The sequence below is a fragment of the Pholcus phalangioides genome, unplaced genomic scaffold (assembly GCF_987345545.1).
Source record: "Pholcus phalangioides strain wild (caught in Gottingen) unplaced genomic scaffold, Ppha-v1.0 ptg000009l_1, whole genome shotgun sequence".
In the NCBI taxonomy this organism is placed as follows: domain Eukaryota; kingdom Metazoa; phylum Arthropoda; class Arachnida; order Araneae; family Pholcidae; genus Pholcus; species Pholcus phalangioides.
This window is the reverse complement of record NW_028301602.1, coordinates 61,259,252-61,280,040: the sequence shown is the minus strand read 5'-3', so window position 1 is coordinate 61,280,040 and position 20,789 is coordinate 61,259,252. Positions and strand designations below refer to the sequence as shown.

General features: G+C 35.7%; 1 protein-coding gene across 1 annotated transcript; it reads left to right on the top strand.

Moving 5' to 3' along the window:
• The first annotated feature begins 27 nt into the window (after positions 1–27).
• On the top strand, positions 28–14,938 carry mus101 (mutagen-sensitive 101). The gene is made up of 3 exons (XM_089236739.1): positions 28–152; positions 5,160–5,639; positions 7,029–14,938. The coding sequence occupies exons 2-3, from the start codon at positions 5,189–5,191 to the stop codon at positions 11,006–11,008; spliced, it is 4,431 nt and encodes a 1,476-aa protein (XP_089092865.1). The 5' UTR covers positions 28–152; positions 5,160–5,188; the 3' UTR covers positions 11,009–14,938.
• Positions 14,939–20,789: the final 5,851 nt, after the last annotated feature.

Below are 20,789 nucleotides of genomic sequence, written 5' to 3'. Positions count from 1 at the left end.
CTTGTCTGAAACCATGTTGTCAAAATGGAGGCGCTAAAGTTATCCCCGCTTTTGTTTTATAATAGCTACGTTTGTTTACATGTGATATTTCAATCGTTTGCTGTAATGATGCCCGTTCTTTGCATTTAGATACTTGTCTCATGATAAAAGAGGTAATTGATTGCACGATGCTTCATTCCTTTCTTGATTTTACCCCACTCATGTCCGTTATGTTTTCGGCCCACTGAGTCCCCATTTCAATTTTTGATATTAAGTGCCAAATTATTATTGTGTTGCAATGAAGTATTTATCGTATACTGATATAAGAATCGTTTTTATACTGTGAGCGTGTTTAATTGCATGGATTTGTACCCAGAGGAGCATTTATGGTTTAGTCTCGCCCATTCTAGTCTAATTTTCTTGACTACTGCTTCCTCGAATTTGCCACCCTGTGCTATAACCCACTTGGCCAATCTACCCACTCCTGAAAATACGCCCGTGTCTCTAAAGTCACACTTATTCTCATACAATATAAATCATTCTTTTAGTCACTGATATGCTTGCACATGCTCTAGGTCACTTTTTTGATTGCTCACTGACATAGTTCCTTGCTTTATACGTCATTATTTTGATCATTTATACATTTACATACGCTCTAGATCACTCTTTTGGTCATTCACGTGCTTGCAAACACTGGTCATTCACTGACCTGGTCCCTTGCTCTGCAGGTCACTCGTTTGGTCATTTGTATGCTTGCTCACTCTCTCTAGGTCACTCTTTGCTCACTCACTTGCTTGCAAACTCTAGGTCACTCACTAACCTAGTCTATTATTGTCTCGGCAGAGACAGATTTATTTAGTGTTATATCAGTTTTGATGCCCTTCTCCCATTCTATAAATGTTTTTGGTTACACATTCCCTCAAATTTACTGCCCTAAACTAGCCCGCTAAGCTCCCTGTAAAATTGTCACTGTTTGTACTCCACATGTATCTGCAGCTCACTCAAGTGCCAAACTTTTAAAGTGGAGGGCACTCTGGGCCATGAACCGTAGTAAGTCCCTTCCCCCCCTTCTCCGCTGCCAGGACTTTTCGTGGGCTCCTATTCAGTGAATTTATAGTATGAAAAATGACATTCATTTTGTGTGCAGTCTGTGATCAATCTCCCTGATGTGGGACCATGGGCTCACTCAGGGACATTGTGTTTCAAACCTATGAGTGCTTGTGTAGACCTCAAAGTTGTGTAGGAAATTTCAATTTTTTAAATCAGTTATGGAGGAGGGGGGTGCTTAGACCTATACCACAAATTACCATGGCTGCTCAAGCACCTACAGTGTACTCTTACTCTGACAAACCCATACCACAAATTACAGTGGGTGCTCAAGCACCCCTGCTCCGTCAGACCAGACACAACCCAGGCTCTGTCCCTCCCGGGATATAAGCCTTTTACCGTGCTGGGGAGAGTCTATATAGCACCCCTGCTTGGAGCACAATTGAGCTCACTGAATGTAACTCCTAATGAGTGGCATATTCACAACAACAAATGGATTATGACCCGAACTCTGTCCCCGCAAAGGATAGGCCTATAAGCTGGTTGTTCAAAAGAACATATGGGACATGACATGGTGGAAAAATCTGAGGATGTCCATACCAGAAAAGTTCTCTAACTCAACCACAGGCTTGCCATATCTTCCTTAAAACAGGATTTTCACAGCATGAGGGTGGGGGAATTGGTTAAAAAATTTGAAAACTTCAGGTTTTTTAACCAACCCCTTCAACCTCACGTTACATCTGGCGCCAAAAACCTGCCCTTAGGAAAAACATCATTTTACTTTCTTTTTTTTGCAAATTCAGCTTTTGGGAAATTTGGAAAAGATGTATACAGGCATAACAAGTTTTTTGCCATTGCCATGACATATTCAGTCAGACCTCTGTAGCTTCAAAGTGCAGATGTGAGTCAGTCCCCCATTTGAAAGAAGTCTCTCAATGGAGAGCAGGCAAAACTTCACCATATATATGAAAGCTCAGGTGTTTGATATTTTTGACAATATGGAATGACAGATGGCAGCACTATTGAACATTCAAGCACAGAACACACTTCACGTGTCTTAAGAGATAATAAAGCTTTCCCAAAGGATGCGTGTATCCAGAAGTTTTTTAAATAAAGACAAAGCAAATAAAGTACAATGCATGGCCATGTACGTACGTAAATCGTAATCATGAAATTAAAAGTAAATCGTAAATCATAATCCAAATTGAATCGTGTCACTAAAGGCTGTAGCAAGATGGGGAGGAGGGGGTTCCTGCCCCCAACCCCACAAAATGTTGAAAAATTACTCATTTTTTATTTTTATGGAATAATGTGGTCAATCTATTGTTCTAACACTGGTTCCATCAGCTGTCCTTGCCATCTTCCTCGATATCCAGCCATTGTCGCTTCTGAACATGGGTAGCGCATGATCGAAGTGTATATGTCCAAATGAGCACAGCAATAATCATGTGACAGCTCATAATGGTCATTGTCTGGGTGTCCCCGCTGCACCATTATCGTTGCTCCTTTATTGTGCAGCAGTTGTACAATGGACTCTTGAAAGTTTCTCTTTTTCTACCAAGTCACAGGGGTGTTAACTCTGTTCCGCACTGCGCTAAAATTAACATCTTGCACCATCCTGCTCCAATAGTGTATTTTTCTGTGCCAAATAGCCAAAAAATTTCCCTAGCATGCGCGGAATTTTGGAAATGATGGCAAAAACTTTTTGTTCTTGCTTTCCGCGAAATGATTCTTTCCGAGAAGAGTCTATTTTATTCCTCTACACGTTCCACTACCACCTCCTCCCATCTTCTGTAGTCGTGCTATCTCGTAAGCTTGAAAAAATGGAGGTCTTTGTTTTAAAAGTAGTTTGACTACATTGTGAAGTAGACCTAGTGTTTGAAAAAAATTTGTGGTCTATCCATATGTGCTTTTCACTTTTCCTGCTTTGTAAGTACTACATAGATATTTTTTACATTTGAACTAAAATTTTCAATCAAAAAATATTTAATTTTTATTTACCCTTCACAACTTTACCTCAAGACGGTTTATTTTTTTTAAAGTGCTACAAGCATGTCAAATGTAGATAATCTATCTGGTCTCTCGTTGAAACAGTTGCGGGAAGTCCAGAAAAGTTTTTGAAATTAGAAGATAGCAAATTTTTTTTTCAATTTTCCTGGCACGTTCCCGTCCTCAACTTTGTCCCTGAAAATCAGATTGGGATAACTGCTGCCCCTTATTTAAACTATCGGCTCCTAATTAGGCTTTCCATTGTGAAACCCAGATAATATCAGTGATCGTGCAACTGAAGATGGTTTGCAATGGTCTTTCAGCTTTAAAGTGCAAATGTGAGTCAGTTTCCGTTTAAAAAATAAAATTAGTCACTGCAAACAGCAGAAATTACTGTAGTCAATTTCATTGCATCAAATTCCGATGTTTAGTTTGAAAAATATTTATTCCGGGAGTAAAAGAGCAATTCAGCTGAATTGAAAATGGTAATTTAGAGAAATAATGAGCGTTAAACCACCAATGTTGCCAAATAACGAGTGCCAAATCACCAATCTCACCAAATAATTAACGCTGAATCACCAAACATCGTGTTGAACCTGCAGAAATTCTCTCCCATTTTGCAACAATTCCTTCCCTAGTTTATAACTTATAGAAAATTTCGAGCCCATTTAAACTGCTGCTGTTCTAGACAGCAAATAGTGCCCTCTTTGAACAAAAAGTGTCGTCTTAAGTAGACTGGTGTGAAAAATTTTATGACAGCCGCTCTTTCAAACAAGGTGTCAAAGCCTGAAACACCAAAAACAAAAAAACAAGCTCATGAAAAGATGTTTGATAACAAAAGACAGTGCAGTTGTTTTATTTTATAGGGGGGGGGGGGGTTAACGAAAATATTCTTAAAAGTTAATTTCACTGCTCCAATTTATAAATATTTGCTCCAAAAAAAATCCTATATTTTGCTGCTCCAAAACTGCTCTGAAATGGACTTTGTCACTTCCCACCCTGAAGTCGTCATCATTTCTGGCATAGGTCCAAAGTGCTATACAGCAGTTCTCAGGCGAATGGTAGCATTGTGAAACATAGATCCCTCTGAAACGCATAAACGTAGGTCATTCAGGGACTTTTTTAAAACAGTGTAAGTATCGTGGGAACAGCCTGAGTTCTGTCATCAATATAGTGGGGTTTTTTTTTGCATTTTATGGCAGCACCAGTATAAACGCACAACTCCTACAACACATATGTCAGGGCTCACACACATACACTCAGAACACCCATTGTAACATGTACCAATTTGTTAAAAAAAAATTTCCAGAGGAATGTTTATGAGGTGCATACATTTAAGTATTTAGTAGCTGGACCTTTGTATACTCGCCCCTGGGGATGGAATGGAAGTTACTTCATAAGCAATGGTGACTTAATAATTAGTAATCCCTACTTAGTAATTGTGTCGACAGGGACCTATTAAAAGTTGCAAGGGTCTTCAGTGCATGGTCCACAGAATATTCGGGGGGCCTGCTGAGCTCTTCGATAATGTAGCTAAATTCCTATTTACCTCTGTGTTAAGTAATTTAGTAGTTAACTAAATTTGAAGTTGTCAAGTACTTTAAAATGTATGCAGACCTTAAGGGCTGTTTATACAGGTTTGGAAAGTGACTAAGTAATTTATCATCTGTTTTTAATGGGATGATGGGGGGGTCATTATAACAAGTGTCTACTGTATACTTTTAAAGAGCCTGGTGGGATTAGAGAAATATGGATCATTAGAATTATGAATGAACGAAGATGAAATACATTGTGGATATACTCAAAATATGATGTGAGCGACAGCTATACATGTTTTAGAACTATATGAAGTTTCTTCTTCCGTAGCATAAAAAACAAAATCTCACACAACAGAAGTTTGTCGACTTTGTTCATATCGGTTTGAAACGCATGTAGTTGTCATTCTCACCGTATTTTGGGTATATCCATGGTGTAATTTCACCTATATTTGTTCTAAAATCATCCAAAAGATAATCTCTTTCCATTAGAATTATGAATACTTATTGTTTTATCTTTTATATTTTCCTTAGTTTTGAATGATGTTAATGTTCAATGGAACACAATTGGCTATGTTATTTTTAGACATTTTCTCCCATTTGTTTCAGCATTATTCTGCATCATACCATCAGTAAAAATGTCGAATTCGAGTGAACCCGAAAAGTATGAAGTTTGCTTCATAAAAAAAAATCGAGCTGAAGACGTGACAGAGAATTTGAAGTTAGCCTTTGAGGCTATGCAAAACAAAGAGTTGGATCCCGTTTGGATGACAGAGGATGCGTGTCTCAAAATCGATAATAAAAAAGGTAGACTTATTGTTGCTGATCCATTTGAAGGAGAAGTTTATGATCACCTGAAGTCTATCCAGTGCAGAATTATTGGCCCTCTGTGTGTTCTTAGCTGCCTGGAACTTGGAGAAAGGTTACCAAAGAGACCTCATCCTGTCTACAGTGTTGCAATGAGGCGAATGACTGTAACTTGCTCCAATCTGGACAAAAAGAGCAGAGAGCATATTTGTAACAGAGTACAACAGTTAGGAGGTAATTTCAGCAAGGACTTCACCAAGAGTGTTACTCATCTAATTGCTGGTAAGAAAAAACTCATCAAATTCAATTGTGTGCACATGGTTGTATTGCATCTGGATTCAGGACTTGATGTACCAGATTAAAAGCAGCAGTGACTAAAAAATTTCAAAAAGAAAAAAATATATATTCATTTAATTTATTTTATGACATTGTATAAAATTCTCGTGACTGGTTAGGGGCATTCAAGTATTATGTCAGCAGATTTTTAGCCATTTTTAACCGTATGCGGGGAAGGGGGAACACAAGCCTCCCTATGGGCCCCCCCCCCCCCCCCGCCATAAGCTCTTTTTTCAATGCATTTTCTATTAGCTGAATCTTTCATTTCACATGGAATGGTTCAAAATTGTTCAGAAAGAGGAGTGGAAGCGCATCTGAAATTTTGAGGTGGAGTTAATCGGGCTTGAGTGACAGTGATTCTCTGATGTGGTTGAATCACTGTCACATGTCAGGAGCTAAATTTTAGCAAACTAAAATTTAGCTCATGACACAGCTCAGCCGTTAGGTTGGCACATGAATCTGTATCAATGAAAAGGTTCATTAGCTGAATCCGTATTCGTTAAATAAGGCGAAAAAGTCTTCGTTAGCAGAAAATTTGTAAGCCGAGGTATCACTGTATTGAATTACAAATATACAAACACAATGCCACAACAGGCGAAATGCCCAAGGAGGTGGCTGAGAAAAAGATGCCCATAACAAATATGGATGTCAAATATTTCAAAAATACAACAACCCAATTAAAAATGCAATTACAAACAATATATATACATTACAAAATATTATACAATGCCCATAAAGGATAGTTATGGATGTCTAATAAGTTTTTGCTGTAAATTTAAATATATTTATTCTATTTTTTCTTTTATTTAAATTATTAAAAACACCTCTATACAGAGTGCATAGCTAACTCCCCTTGCCACATTTTACTGGTGAACCATAGATTGCAGAAGCTTCCAATTAGAAAAAGTATCAAAATAACGTTGATAGTTGAGTTCAAATATCTCAGTGAATATTTCCTTTAGAAACACTGAACTTTTGTGTTTCCCTCAGGGGAGATAGGGCAACAACTTTCCAATTGGGTTTTTTAGAGCAGGATGTCTATTCAAAATATTTATTTTATTTTTTTAATAACTGTACAGCTCTTTAAATATAAAAGATGTATCAAAGTTCTATGCGTTATTTGGATACTTTTTCTAATTGGAAGTATGTCTCTGGGATCAACAGTTCGCCAGTAATTTACAGCAAGGGCAGTTAGCTAACCCTGTTTGTATGTGCAGTTTTTTTTTTCACATCTCATTACAATGACACTTCTCTAAACTTATCAATGCATGTTTCTTTTCATTCATTTCAGCTTCTTAATTGATATTCACTCACATATTTTTTATGTTTGTTTAGGGGAAGTTGGTTCGGAAAAGTATCATGTTGCTGCTAAAATGAAAATTCCCATAATGCTTCCACCTTGGGTCGATGAAGTTTGGTCTGAAGGGCAGTTTAAGAAAATTCACGCCAGTGATCCCATGTATAAGAAATTTTGCTGTCCAGTCTTCAAAGGTTTGAGTGTAACAGTATCACAGTTAAGTTCGGAGGACAGGGCAGAAGTTCAGAAACTGGTTGAGAGTAATGGTGGTCGTTATTCTGGAGTGATGAGGTCTCGTGATACTACTCATCTCATTCTGCTGGAGGCAAAGGGAGATAAATATAAGTTTGCATTGTCTTGGAAGTTGCACTGCGTGAATAAGAAATGGCTATATGATAGCATCAGTGCTGGTTATTGCATGAACGAAAAACTATACCAATTGGATCCTGCGGATTCTGGGCCTAAAAGATCCACTCCTATAAAAGATAAGTCCAATGAAAAGCTTATTGTAGACTGCAGTGCCATAAATGCTTCGCTTGCTAGTCAAATGAATGAAACTGTTCAAAGTGATATGAGTCTTATGGTCAACCTGCAGCAACGCTGCTCTATAGATGCTCTTGATACTTTCAATATTTCCAGTCTTCGCAAATGTGGTCAGTTCTTGGATGGTTGCAAAATATATCTCACTGGCTTTAAAACTGTCCATTTAGACAAACTTCGTAAAATTGTGAATGCTGGTGGGGGCATGAGATTTAGTAAACTTTCAGATAGTATCTCCCACATAGTTTGTGGAGAAAAAGACCACCACCTGTTGGAATATGTTAAAAACAGCACAGTGAAACCCTATGTTGTGAACTTCATGTGGCTTCTTCAGTGTTGCAAACAAGAGAAGCTGGTCGATGAAAGTCCTTATATATGTGCAGAGTTTGCTCGTCTCAGTCCCCACAAAAACGCACAAGACTGTTCACAACCCTCTGCTTCTTTTTGTGCTCCTCCACCTCAGCCCATTCCTGTCACATGTGGTAATGGCACTGAAATTCTTAACAAAGATGTTACGATGCCTGATGATTTTTCTGAGATAATGAAGCAGTATGCTGGGAATGAAGAAAACACTGTTGCAAAAAATATGCCTGATAAAGATTCTAAAAGCTGTGGCAATGTAAATTTCAGCAAATCCAATTCAATGATTATTTCAACTGAAACCAAGAAAGAAGACAACGACCATGAATCAAGAAATACAGAGACATCTAATGCAGATGAAAAAGTCTCATCGACTCTTTCAGTGGTTCAAGACAAAAACAGTATATTTGCTGGAATGACATTTATAATAATTGGATTCGATGAGAATGATACAAAAATTTTTGAGAATGCAATATCATCAAATGCTGGTGTGGTATTGGGCTTGGATGAAAGTTCTGTTGATGTAGCAGTTGTGCCTTTAGTATGGAACAAAAAAGTTGCAAATGTAAACACTTTGGTCACTAGCTGTTGGCTTCAAAAGTGTGTTGAAGATGAATGTTTGCTGCCATTTGATGGTGATGAACTGTTTACGCCATTCCAAATTCCGTCATCCTGCCAACCCTTAAAAAATACTGTTATTTCGATCAGTCAGTATACAGGAATTGTAAGGGAAACCTTGGCACATTTAGCATCTGTTCTTGGAGCAACATGCCAAGATTATTTTGTGCGACGTGCAAGTCCTAAGCGTGGAATGCTAGCAAGTACTCATCTAATACTAAAAACACCCGATGGTGATAAGTATGCTGGTTCTAAAAGATGGCGATTACCAGCAGTCACTAAATATTGGCTACTGGATGCTGTTAATTCGAAGACTCTGCTTCCAGTTGAAAACTATTTGATTGATAAGCAAATTAATGCACAAAACATTGTGGATGAGGAATCAAATTCTATGAAAGATTCCCAAAAGTCAAATTCTAGTAGTCTAAAAAGGAGAAGCCACAGATTGCAGGAGAGAGAAAGTGTAAGTCCTACAGTTGATACAGAAATTGGAAATGTTGATGAGCGAGAATATGACAGCAAGACCATCAAAAGCAAAAGCATTAGGGTTAAGGAACTAATCGAAGATAACAGGAAGTTTTCAGCAAAGTCATCTTCCTCCAATTCATCTTCTGGAAGATCACCTCTACCAGATAAGCCATATTTTGATGTGTCTAGCATTTTAAGAGACTTGGATTCAAGTGTGGACAGTATTGATGGTAAACCAGATAAGAACAATGTGAGTATGTCTGTTGGTGAGCTGATTGACAAGAATCTAAATATAACTCTTAAACAACTAGGCTATAGGAGTGACAGTGAAAACACGGAGCAAAGTAATGATGGCATCATGAATAACTGTCAGAGGGTTAATGATTCAGGTCAAACTATTTCAAGTAAAACATCGAACTCATCTAAAGAAAATGCATTGAATGGTGTTATTGCTTGTGTTTCCAAAAAGCTCGGTGACATTCGAGCTGAAATCAATGAAATTATTATTTCACTTGGTGGAGAGTTTAGGTGGTCTTTTGATGAGACTTGCACACATTATATCTTCCGGGGTAAATTAAATGATGTTGCTAGAGAGTTCAGAGAAGCCAAGCGACTGGGTAAAAAGATTGTTTGTCCTGAATGGGTTCATGCGTGTCGAGATTCTGGCACTTGTGTCAGTGAAAGCTTATTCCCTCATAATTTGAAGCCTGGACTTGCATTATCAGACTTATCTACCGTCAAGTCAGTGCCAAATACCAGTGGTGTTGTGTCTAATGCAGAACACAATTCTGATGGCTCATTTATTTCTCCAAAACCAGTGCCACAAAATAATAAATTCAATCAGAATGGGGAGCATTCAACAGATGTAAGTAAGCAGCTTGATGAGCTCATATTTGCAGCAAAAACTGCAAAGGCAGGAAAACGACGTACTCGACAAAATGTGAACTCAAGTGTAGATAGCCCCATTGAAAAATGTGCTTCAAAAATCTCAACAGCTTCACCTCGATATCCCTCTTCCACCTCAGATGCAAAATATAAATTCCAACATATCGATGGAGCATCATCAGAACCTTCACAGGGAGTACCAATCACTTGGGATGACCCAACTGGCCGCTTGGAAAGAGAAAGAATTGCTGCCATTTCAACTTCTGATGAAAACCGTGATCCTTTGTTTAACGAACAGGGATCTGCTAACAAAACTTCGCTGCAAGATACAAAGTCATCTCTGATGGAAATGACATGTGCGAGTTCAAAAAGTCTTTTAGGATCAGTTCATAGATTCATGTTTACATCAGTGCCAGAAGAAGAGCGCAAGAAATATTCCACTATAGTTACCGAACTAGGCGGTGTAGTGCCAGACACCAATTTTTTTGATGAGGAGGCTTCACATCTCATTCTTGGACAACCAATAAAAAATGAAAAATTTTTAGCAAGTGTTGCATCTGGTAAATGGGTTCTTCACAAATCATATTTGGACGACTCATTGGCCAAGAAAGAATTCCTCCCAGAGGAAAGCTATGAGTGGGGTGGTGAAGAGACAAAATCTTTTATTTCAAAAAATTCAACTACAAGTATGTTAAAGATGTCTGTGTGTCCTCGGCGATGGAGAGTCAAACTTGCTAGTCAAGAAGATAGAAAAGGAGCATTTCATGATTGGAAAGTGGTACTTATTACAGACAAATCAAAAACAAGTTCCTACTGTAAAATTCTGAAAGCTGGAGGAGCAAACGTTTTTGTTCCTCCTTCAATACCCAATGACTTATCTATGCTGACGCATGCTTTTATTGAAATTGGTAAAAACTCTGATTTAAATCTGGACTTAGAGCCGCTAGTTGTGAACAGGGTTAAGTGTATGAAACCAGAATACCTGGCTTACTATTTAATAGATGATCCTCCTCCTCCTGAAATTGATTATTTTCATCCAGGGGCTAAAGAGCTTCTAGGTGAGATAAATTCTTCACACCATGGACATTCCAAGAGGCACAGCGATAACAGTAGAAGTTCTAGCACCAAAAGAGCAAGAGTTTGCTGAGATCAATTAGTGTAATAGTTCTACGAATTCGCTTTGCAAGATTCAGCATATATTCTAAATTGAACTAATTAAAACTTTGTTATTGAAGCAAAAGATGATGCATAGATTTTTTTAAAGTTGCCAAAAAAAAATTGCTGGTGTTTTTTTTTTTTTTTTTTTTTTTTTTTGCACCTATATGATTCATGAATTCATTTTTCATTCCCAAGACTGTAATTTGTTTCAAATTAACATAAGTGTATGCTGTGCATTTTTCAAATTCTTTTTATTTTTGCAAATTTCATGTGGGCACGCAGAGCATAGATAACTCAGAATTTTTTAGTAAAATACTTATAATCAAGAGATTAAAAAGACAAAAGTTGTGTATCCCACATTAATTTGAGAAATTCCATTTCAAGAATATGTGAGGTGTAAATAGAGCTTCCTTACATTAAAACTTGTATTCCAAGTATTTGTCCCATTCTCAGAAAATGTTTAAATAAAAATTTGCAAAGGTGTGTTCAAACTTCATTGTGTAAAAAATGTAGGTATGGTCATCTGCTATTTTTGATTTAGGCATATCTGTAACCTTGCTATGAGCTTTCCTATGCCTACCTCTATAAAACTGCTGCCAATATTAGTACAGAACCAAAAGAAGTAGAATATTCCCATCCACACTGTAGCACTGACACATCTACATCTTCACTAGTTCAATTAAGAAATACTGAAACACACAGACTGTATAACCCAACTCAGCGCGCTCACACTGAATTTTATTTCTTCAAATAAAGCTGTTGATCACTCAGCTCATCATTCACTTTAGTTGATAGCTCCTCATCATTCTAAAAATAAAAACTCCCAGTGACACTCATTTGTCTAAAGATGTAAGAATGTATATTAGTGGGAATTAAGTCGGGAAAATATGGTGGATGTTTCAGCTGCTCTCTCCCATTTAAACTTTTGGAGTAGTTCCTGTGTCCATGCTGCCGTGTAGGGAAGAGTGTTGTTGTAGAGAAACATATAACAATCTTCTTTTGTTTTACATTGGCATTGCCGACAGCTTTTTTGAGAAAGGCATGGGAAAACCTTGTGACAAGGTATGATGGATGGCTTAATCAAACTAGCTGATATGTAGAAAAAAAAGAGGTACCCATATTTTTTCATGTACAAAAGTTTGTACAGTTGATTGACCGGGATTAAACTATAAAAGTTTGATAAAAGATTTATTACAAAACTTGAAAAAACAACCAATAATAATATTGGTTAGATTTGCTCAAATGTAACTGATTGCCTTATTGGTTGAATTTTTCGAGTTTTAATGAAACTTTTACAGTGTAATCCTGGCCATAGACTCTTTGCTAATCTGACACATATTGGGCCAGGATGTGGCAGATTACTGGAAATAAATTGAAAATGCCCATTTGAATAATATAAATTTCTGCACACAGACATGCTGTGACATGTTTTCCTCTTCTATGCTCAAAGAAAACCATCCTAAAAATGGTGGATTACTGGACGGGCTGGATTAGCACATCACCAGATTATTAAGAGAACTACTGTATATTCTTTTTTCAGTATTCTAACTTTACAGTTTGGTTGAAAAAAAAAATACTCAAAGTCATATGTAGAATTATAGAATATTCAAATAGACTTGTAATGTTTTCTTTGTTATCCGTGATATGAATGCCAGAACTCTACCAGCAGACTTATCCTGTTATCAAGACAGGGTTTCTAGCGACCTGGAAAGTCAGGGGAAAAGGTGGAAATATTTGGCAAAAGTCCAGGGAAATGTGCAAATATTGGGGAAAGTTACATGATAGGGAAAAAACAAATTTGAAATTTGGAAGTTCGTGACTTTTAATTATATTTCTTTCTTTCATAGTTTTGGTCAGGGTAATGTACAGATTTTTTGCAGGGAACTCTGCAAGGTCTTTTCAAGTCTTTCTTTCAGGCAGAGTCTAAAACAGATTTATATCTTTATGCAGTCCAATGCATAGGCATATATGGTGTAAATATCAGCTTACATTTTAAGTGTTCAATCTATCTCAGTGATAATGCCAATGAAATTGTGGAAATTTTCAATTGCTGTATTCACACACACAATTATTTTTGAACTTGGAGCATCTTTTTCCCCTTTTTGCATAGTGGACCCTAGAACCTAAAACACATTGTAATTACAAATATAAAATTACATTAGTATAATCAAAACTTGTTTTTAAGAGAAATTTCTTGAAATCAGTAAAGTTGTCACACTTTTTCTTTTTAATACAGGGTGGTTCAGAAAGACTCATCCGATTTCAAAGCTATATATTTTTGTGTAAATTAAAACAGAATGATAAGTAATATAGGAATATGAAGGAGAAAATGTTAAAGTTTTAGATTATAAACAAATTAAGGATGCTAAATGTGTTGTTTATGAAGCTCCTTCATTGAAGTGAAATGGTGTTTACTTAAAAAGTTTCCTGTTTCTTCCTTTGTATGATGTCATCTGGTAATCATGTAGAGTATGGGTTTCTCAAACTGTGCACATGTCACCCTGTTGTGTCGCCAACCTTCGTCAGGGATGCCACTTCCCTGACAAGGGTTGTTAAAAAAGATTGTGTTAAACTGCTCTGGGGAGCCGCAGATAAGCATTGATTAGAGAGGGGCGCTGCAGGTGGAAAAAGTTTAGAATCCCGAACCTAGAGTGTTTCTAAACCTACTGTTTGGCATGTGTTTAGGAAACAAACATGTTACAAGCCATAAAAATTACATACCTTACAAGCTCTGAAGCTTACTGATGAGCTAAAATGACGGAAATTCTTCCTTCACATACAAAAAGTTATGGGTTGAAAATTGCATCTGAATTCAATTAGAGGGGTTTTGCAAGATTTCTTGACATTATACGTGTGACTGAAAAAAAAAAAGTCATTCAACATTTGTAACAAAAACGTGAGTATTTTTCCTTTACAATCATGTATAGTATCCAGAATTTTGTAGTCTTGAATCATTTCTTAAATGCTAGAACTTTTTTCCTTTTCTTATGATTCTTTCTGCATAGTTAATTAAAATATATATCATATTTTGAAATTGATTCTTTTTTTGAAACACCCTGAATTATGTGATGTAGAAAAATGCTCTATATGGTTATGTGTATATAAGTTTATTATATTTTTGCTCGTTTTTCCTCCTAACTCAATTTATATAGTGGCAAATGCTCAAGGAATATTAATTGATATCAAGATCTTATCTCCCTAGGAAAATAAGTGTTTTTAGTGCTATGTACTTCCCATCTTTCGAATTTCGTAGAAATCCATGAAAATGATATTTTCTCAAAATAAAAAAAATAATTTTTTCACATTTACATCATTATTCAGAATTATGTGTACAGTATTTAAATTTGACACTTATCCAGAATTTTGTAGTCTTGAGTCATTTCTTAAATGCTAGGATATTTTTTTTTATGGCTGCATCGATAGCAGGTTTGTGTTATTTGTTCAAGAATATGTTTGAAAAATTAGATTAAATGTTACTGAATTTATTTTTTGTATTGTTTGTGTAGTTTTGTTGACAAAAATTGTCTGATTTTTGTCATTGAAATTCAATAATTATGTAAAGCGAACATTTCACATTTTTCAAAGGAATGGGTGCATAGCTAATCTTACTGGAAAACTAATTTTTATCAGTGTCACATATTAGGATGATTAAGTGTGTGTCAAAGTCAGATAATTGTAATTGTGTTTTTTTTAAAGCAAAAGAAACTGATCCAGAATAATATAGAGGATGCATGTAATTGCATCCAGGTGAAAACATGAGTGTTCGTCAATTTTAAAATATATTTTCCTCCTTGTATGTTATGCATTTATTACATTTCTTTCTTTTTTGCTGTATGGTGGTTATGTTCATATATCATACATGTATTCATATAAACATACATGAAGAGCATGTGAATGTTAAATGTAATAAATATTTTAGTGTAACACAAATTCTGCTATAATGTTTTCATGGTTGTATGTACTATATCAGTTAAAATTCAACAATAACTCCACAGTATTTGCCATTCATAACAGTAGACAACTTAGCATACATGGTGTGCATGAAGGAAGTATACAGTTCCAACATTTGATAGGAAAATAAATAGTCAGACCTTGATATAATGTCTATCACTATGAATCCATAGAGGGGGCCCTTGAAGAGTGTCCCTACTTCATGAGGAGAGGGGCCATGGGTCTCAGTGCCGTGCTCGATTAAACTCATGATTGGGGCCCGTCATCCTATTGGGAGATACATTCACAAATCAAGAGCTTTGATGTTACAACCATCTCAAGAGTGGGAGCTCCCGTGCAAGAACTCTGTCATATGCACAGGGGCAATGGCTAAAACTGTCTATGGACCGGACCATCATACGGTTAGTTAGTCATCAATGCATTGTCTTTGTCGATTTCGTCCGTCCATCGTCTGCTGTGATCTAGCCTAGGAATATGATATATGAGAATGTTGCTCCTATATACTTACGATTCCTGACAGATTTTTTGACTATCAAATAATCACTGACAATTCAAGTAGATGATTTCAAATCAGATTGGAAATTAGCAATTCAATCAGAAAATGACAAGCCACTCTGCTATAGGGACGTGAACCAATCAACGTGATTTTAATGAATATCGTTACAAAAGTGTTAACATTTTGATCGATTGCCATCTTACGCAATTTCGAAGTTTTTATGTGAATATTTACTGAATAAAAGGTGTTCCACTTTCGGGCAATCGCCGATATCACCGTAAGGTAGCGGTTCTCAACCGGTGGCTCCTCGGCCGCTCTAGAAAAAAAAAACCCATTAAAATTTAAAAAAATAATTATAAATATTTTTTAATAGTAAAACTAAATCAGTAACGTTAATGAATAATTAAAAATGGACCTACAGGGCTCCGCCATAAAAAAAAATTTCTAAAAAGGGCTCCGTGAGTCAAAAAAGGTTGAGAACCGTTGCCGTAAGGCAATTTGGTCTGGGTGCCTACCGGCTTCAAAAGTCATCAAAGTTACTCGAGTGGGCCTTCGGCCCATATCAAGAAAGGACTGTCGTACAGTTCGCATGCAGATTTGCTGATGTCTTAACATTGAAATCTGTAGTGATTTTTTTTTTTTGAGGCAGCGTTGTGTGTGCACGTCTAGCTCATGAAATGAGTCTTAGGTGCCGTTCTTTCAGGGTCTTTTTCTGCTCACTCCTCTGTCGGAGATTCGATGTTTTTGCGGATTACTTATATTCACGGTACGCTCTTGCGATTTTGTTTTGCGCAAAAATTAAAATTTCGTTTCTACCTCGGACTATTGAGCCACGTTCAAAGTCGCTGAAATCGCAATATCCAGCCATTTTAGCAGCAGAAACGCAGATCTAACAGCTTCCCTAGCTACCTGTTGTCTTGTATACGTGCTGCTGACCGTATCGAGTTACGTTGATTGTGGGTACATTTCTTCTTCATGACGAAAGACGTTACTCTACCTTGTTAATACGACAGATACGGAAAAATGACTGAGTGAGGAGATAGCGATGTTTCAGGAAAGGAAAACTCATCTCTGCCCACACGGGGACTCGATCCCCGGTCCTCCGTTTGCCGGACGAGTGCTCTACCAACTAAGCTATGGAGAGGAGATATCGGTTCGGCAAAACGAGAGGCCGGTGTTTGAGTCCCCCGTGGGGGTGCAGAGATGAGTTTCTTTCCTGAAACATCGATATTTCCTCACTTAGCGAGTTTTCCGTACCTGTCGTATTTTTTTTTATTTTCAAACGCTCGTTTGTACCAGTTTTTCTGGCACTTCAGTGTAGTTTCTTCCATTTGCATTGTAATGATGAGAAACTTTTTTTAACTGAAAAAGTATTGTAAATTTTTGCATGCGTTTTCAAGATATAGTTTCTCATTGTATTCGTCATCTGTGATAAAAATTTCGAAAAATTCTTTTTTTTTAATTGCCATTTTTTTCACCTGGTCCTATCATTTCTTAAACTATTGTATTACAGATAGGGAAAAATACTTATCTGAGTTTGTAGTCCATTTTTTACACATGTTGAGTGAATAATGTTGTGCATGCAAACCCTCAGTCGCCCTACAGATATCAATGATAATTTAGGTTTTGTGGAGAATAGTGGAGAATATTCTCATCGATAATTCTCACAGCTCTTGTAATCCGAAATGTGCTGTGTACCTAATATAGATTGTTTAGAAATGCGTGTTATGTGTTCGAGAAGTGCTGCCACATGTCTTCCGCATTCGAAAGCAAAGATTCGACGTGTTATTTACCCGTACGCATTATGCGGGAATTTGTCATAGTGCGTACTGCTTTATGTATAAACTGAAAATATCTTAATTGGCAAAGTTGAATAGCTGCTACCTCTTAAATTTTATTTCCGACCCCCCTCGATTTGATGCGATTTTATAAATCTTTGAACATATAAAATTGATGAAACCTCTCAAAAAATGACAACGAAAGGAATAAATTCTTACTAGATAAAAGAATATACGTATTGTATTTACAGGGTGTCCTGTAAGTGCTAATGCGGCCTTTATCACACCAACCGTCCATCGTAGAGGTATGATTCTAATTTAAGAAATGCTCAAAATGTGTTTATAAATAACTTTGTACAGTTTTGAGAGTGAAAATATAGTATGTCACAAAATAAAAAATCTAAATTTTTACATGATCCCCATTTCCTCTAATATTCAATTGGAAAGTTGTTGCCCTATATTCCCTGAGGCCAACGGAAAAAAAATTCTGTTTCTGTTAGGAATTTGAAATTCATTCAAACTTTGGAGACTGATTCATGTGTATTCTGTACTTACTATCGGGTTAATTTCTTGCAAAATTCTTGCACTATAACCATTTTGGATTAAAACAAAGAATCCGTCGATTTAAATGAGTGGTTCTTAACCAGGGGTGCGAAAAAGCATTTTTTGGGGTTGCGAGATGGGAGGAAAAATTGTAAAAGGCTGACTGATTATTCAGGAAAACTGAAATAATGCTAAAAATTTAAATGTTTGATCAAAAAAAGCGACTCATCCCTACATTTTGTCACCTCATTTTTTTGCTTAAAAAAATTCAGAAATGTTTTTCGCTAAATTTTAATTGTCCACCAAGACATTTTCATATGCTGTTGTCGCATGCTTTTGCAAAGTTTTTTTTTCCGTTAAGCGATACTTCTTTTCGATCTTAATTGTATGAATGATGGTAATTTAGTAAAATATGATTTCATTGAAATGCGAACTAGCTCACGTATCCAAATGGAATTTCAAAATTCTGACTCTCGACAATTGTTTGTATGTACGGTGTTGGAACCATTTCCAAAACTAAAGAAGACAATTTTGAAATTGTTCGTTGCCATCTACCTTTGCGAAATGGGGTTCTCACTAATTTTGTTGATGAAAACAAAAACCAGAAATCACTTAAATGTAATAGATGAATCATGGGTAAGCCCCTTTTAAGGGATCACATACCCCCTTAAAGCATCAAAACATCGATGATTTTTCTATTAAACTCTCTCTATCGAAAGCTTTGGCTTTCAATGGATTACTTACCAAAAACTGCATGCAAAAATTCCACTTGGAACACGAGTTATGTCTGAAAGTAAAAAAGGATTATATTTATGTTGTGAAGAGAGGTTTTTATGGTTTTTGCGATTTTTCTCAAAAACACAATTTTCAACCCATCGAGCACGAATAACTCAAAAAATAATTATCCGTATTTAAAATAAAAATTGGCAGTTTTATTTGCACTGATGCAAAGATTATAAAGTAAACTAAAAGATTTCAGATCCATACATAAATATTTTATTAATAAAAAAAAAATAATTTTTTTTTAATTTTTGAAATTAAATTTATAAGAAATTTAAGATAAAATCAAGAATTCAAATTAAATAAGTATGAATCAATGAGAAATTTAAATCTTTTAGTTCATTTTATAAAATGAACCGTTTTCTTCATTTTAATTTCAATATTACGGGGTTACATGTCATGGCATTTTATCATGCACGCAAGCTGTTTTTAATATATTTTTTTCGAAAATTTTCAAAACATTAAGTATTAGAAGTAGTAAGTAGTATACGCAGCGGTATACCGCGCTTTTTTGGCACGCTCCATCTCCGGGGACCTTCCGTCTGACGCGTCGCTTGACCGCGATAATGTCAATTTCCGCCACCAGATGGCGCCACCGGAAATGTTCCCGATTTTTCGCGCGTTTTTGACCGACTTCCTTTTTTAGCCGAATTTATAGCACCAGATCACCTGTCGGATATATTTCGAACCAGAATACCTGTCGACCGTATTTATTTTCAAAATGGCGGTTGGTCTTATTTATTTGGAAAAAAACTTTTTCAATGCCCTATCGGGATTCGAACCCATGACAGCCGATAAACTATTTCGTTCTCCGGGATAGTGTGCTAACCACTGAACCAAATAGACTTGCTAGACAAAAGCCTTATGAAATAAGTATATAAAAATAATAAAACGTAGAACGTTTAAGGAAGTGTATTAAAGAACGTCGCTCCTAATTTTCATGTGCCTATGATCGACGATCGTCCACGGAGTTATTGGTGAAAAGGGCGCATATTGTGAACCATATCTACTGTTTTTCAATTATTTTCCACGAACCTTTTTTTAAATAAATTTTTAAAAATTTTCTCAAGATGGTCGATCACGTCACCCACGTTGATGACGATACTAGATGGCAACACTACCGATATTTAACTTCCGTGAAAATTATTCACTATGTCGTTATATAAAAAAATTTATGAAATGTCGTTCCGATTTTCTCTTTGGGCATGAAGCTGCATTAGAAATGAATTTAAAAGAGAAAAAATTAAGTCGCCAAATTACGGCGAAAATGTCAATTTTGGCACCAAACTCTCTAGCTGTTTTCAAATCTCAAGTTTGAAAAGATATAGTTCGTTTATGATGATGCTAATTAACCACCAGTGTTCAAATTATGCTGCTTCGAGAAGAGCCTTTTTATAAAAAAATATCCAAGTTAATCAAACATGATCCAAAAAAAAAACGCTCACTTTCCAAGCGTTATTATTTTTTCCCATCGTCTTTGGATCTTTAAGAGATTAGATACCAAAAATATGCACAAAAAAAAAAACCACACACAAGTTTTCATTGTCAACATTTCTATATTTCCTTCCATAACGAAACGAGATTTGTAACTACACCCTTAAAAAGCTTATTCTTTAGACATCACTTCTTATACCACATAAATAAGAAAAATATTGTGTCTTCCCGCACTTTATTATTTTATTTCTATTTTAGTTTTTCATTATGTCACTTTATTCATGGCTTTTATTTTATTCACTTCAAACACTTAAAAATTTATTTATTTCACTTTATCCAACTTATTCTATATTTAATTATTCAAACTTTTATTCAAAAATTTTTAATATTTTCTTTATTTTATTATCTTTTTCATTTCGTTTATTTTTAATCATTCAAAATTTTATTTTTTAATGTTTCATCGTTCATCTATTTTATTTTTTAATGTTTCATCGTTCATCTATTTGATTTTATTATCTTTGTGTGAACATTTTATTTTCATTGATATTATTTTTTAAATTTAAACCTACTTTTAGTTTTTCATTATGTCACTTTATTCATGGCTTTTATTTTATTCACTTCAAACACTTAAAAATTTATTTATTTCACTTTATCCAACTTATTCTATATTTAATTATTCAAACTTTTATTCAAAAATTTTTAATATTTTCTTTATTTTATTATCTTTTTCATTTCGTTTATTTTTAATCATTCAAAATTTTATTTTTTAATGTTTCATCGTTCATCTA

Coding starts and splice junctions, on each gene's coding strand:
- mus101 (XM_089236739.1), top strand. CDS start 5,189: ATGTCGAATTCGAGTGAACCCGAAAAGTATGAAGTTTGCTTCATAAAA. Junction 5,640..7,028: donor TGTTACTCATCTAATTGCTG/GTAAGAAAAAAC, acceptor ATGTTTGTTTAG/GGGAAGTTGGTTCGGAAAAG.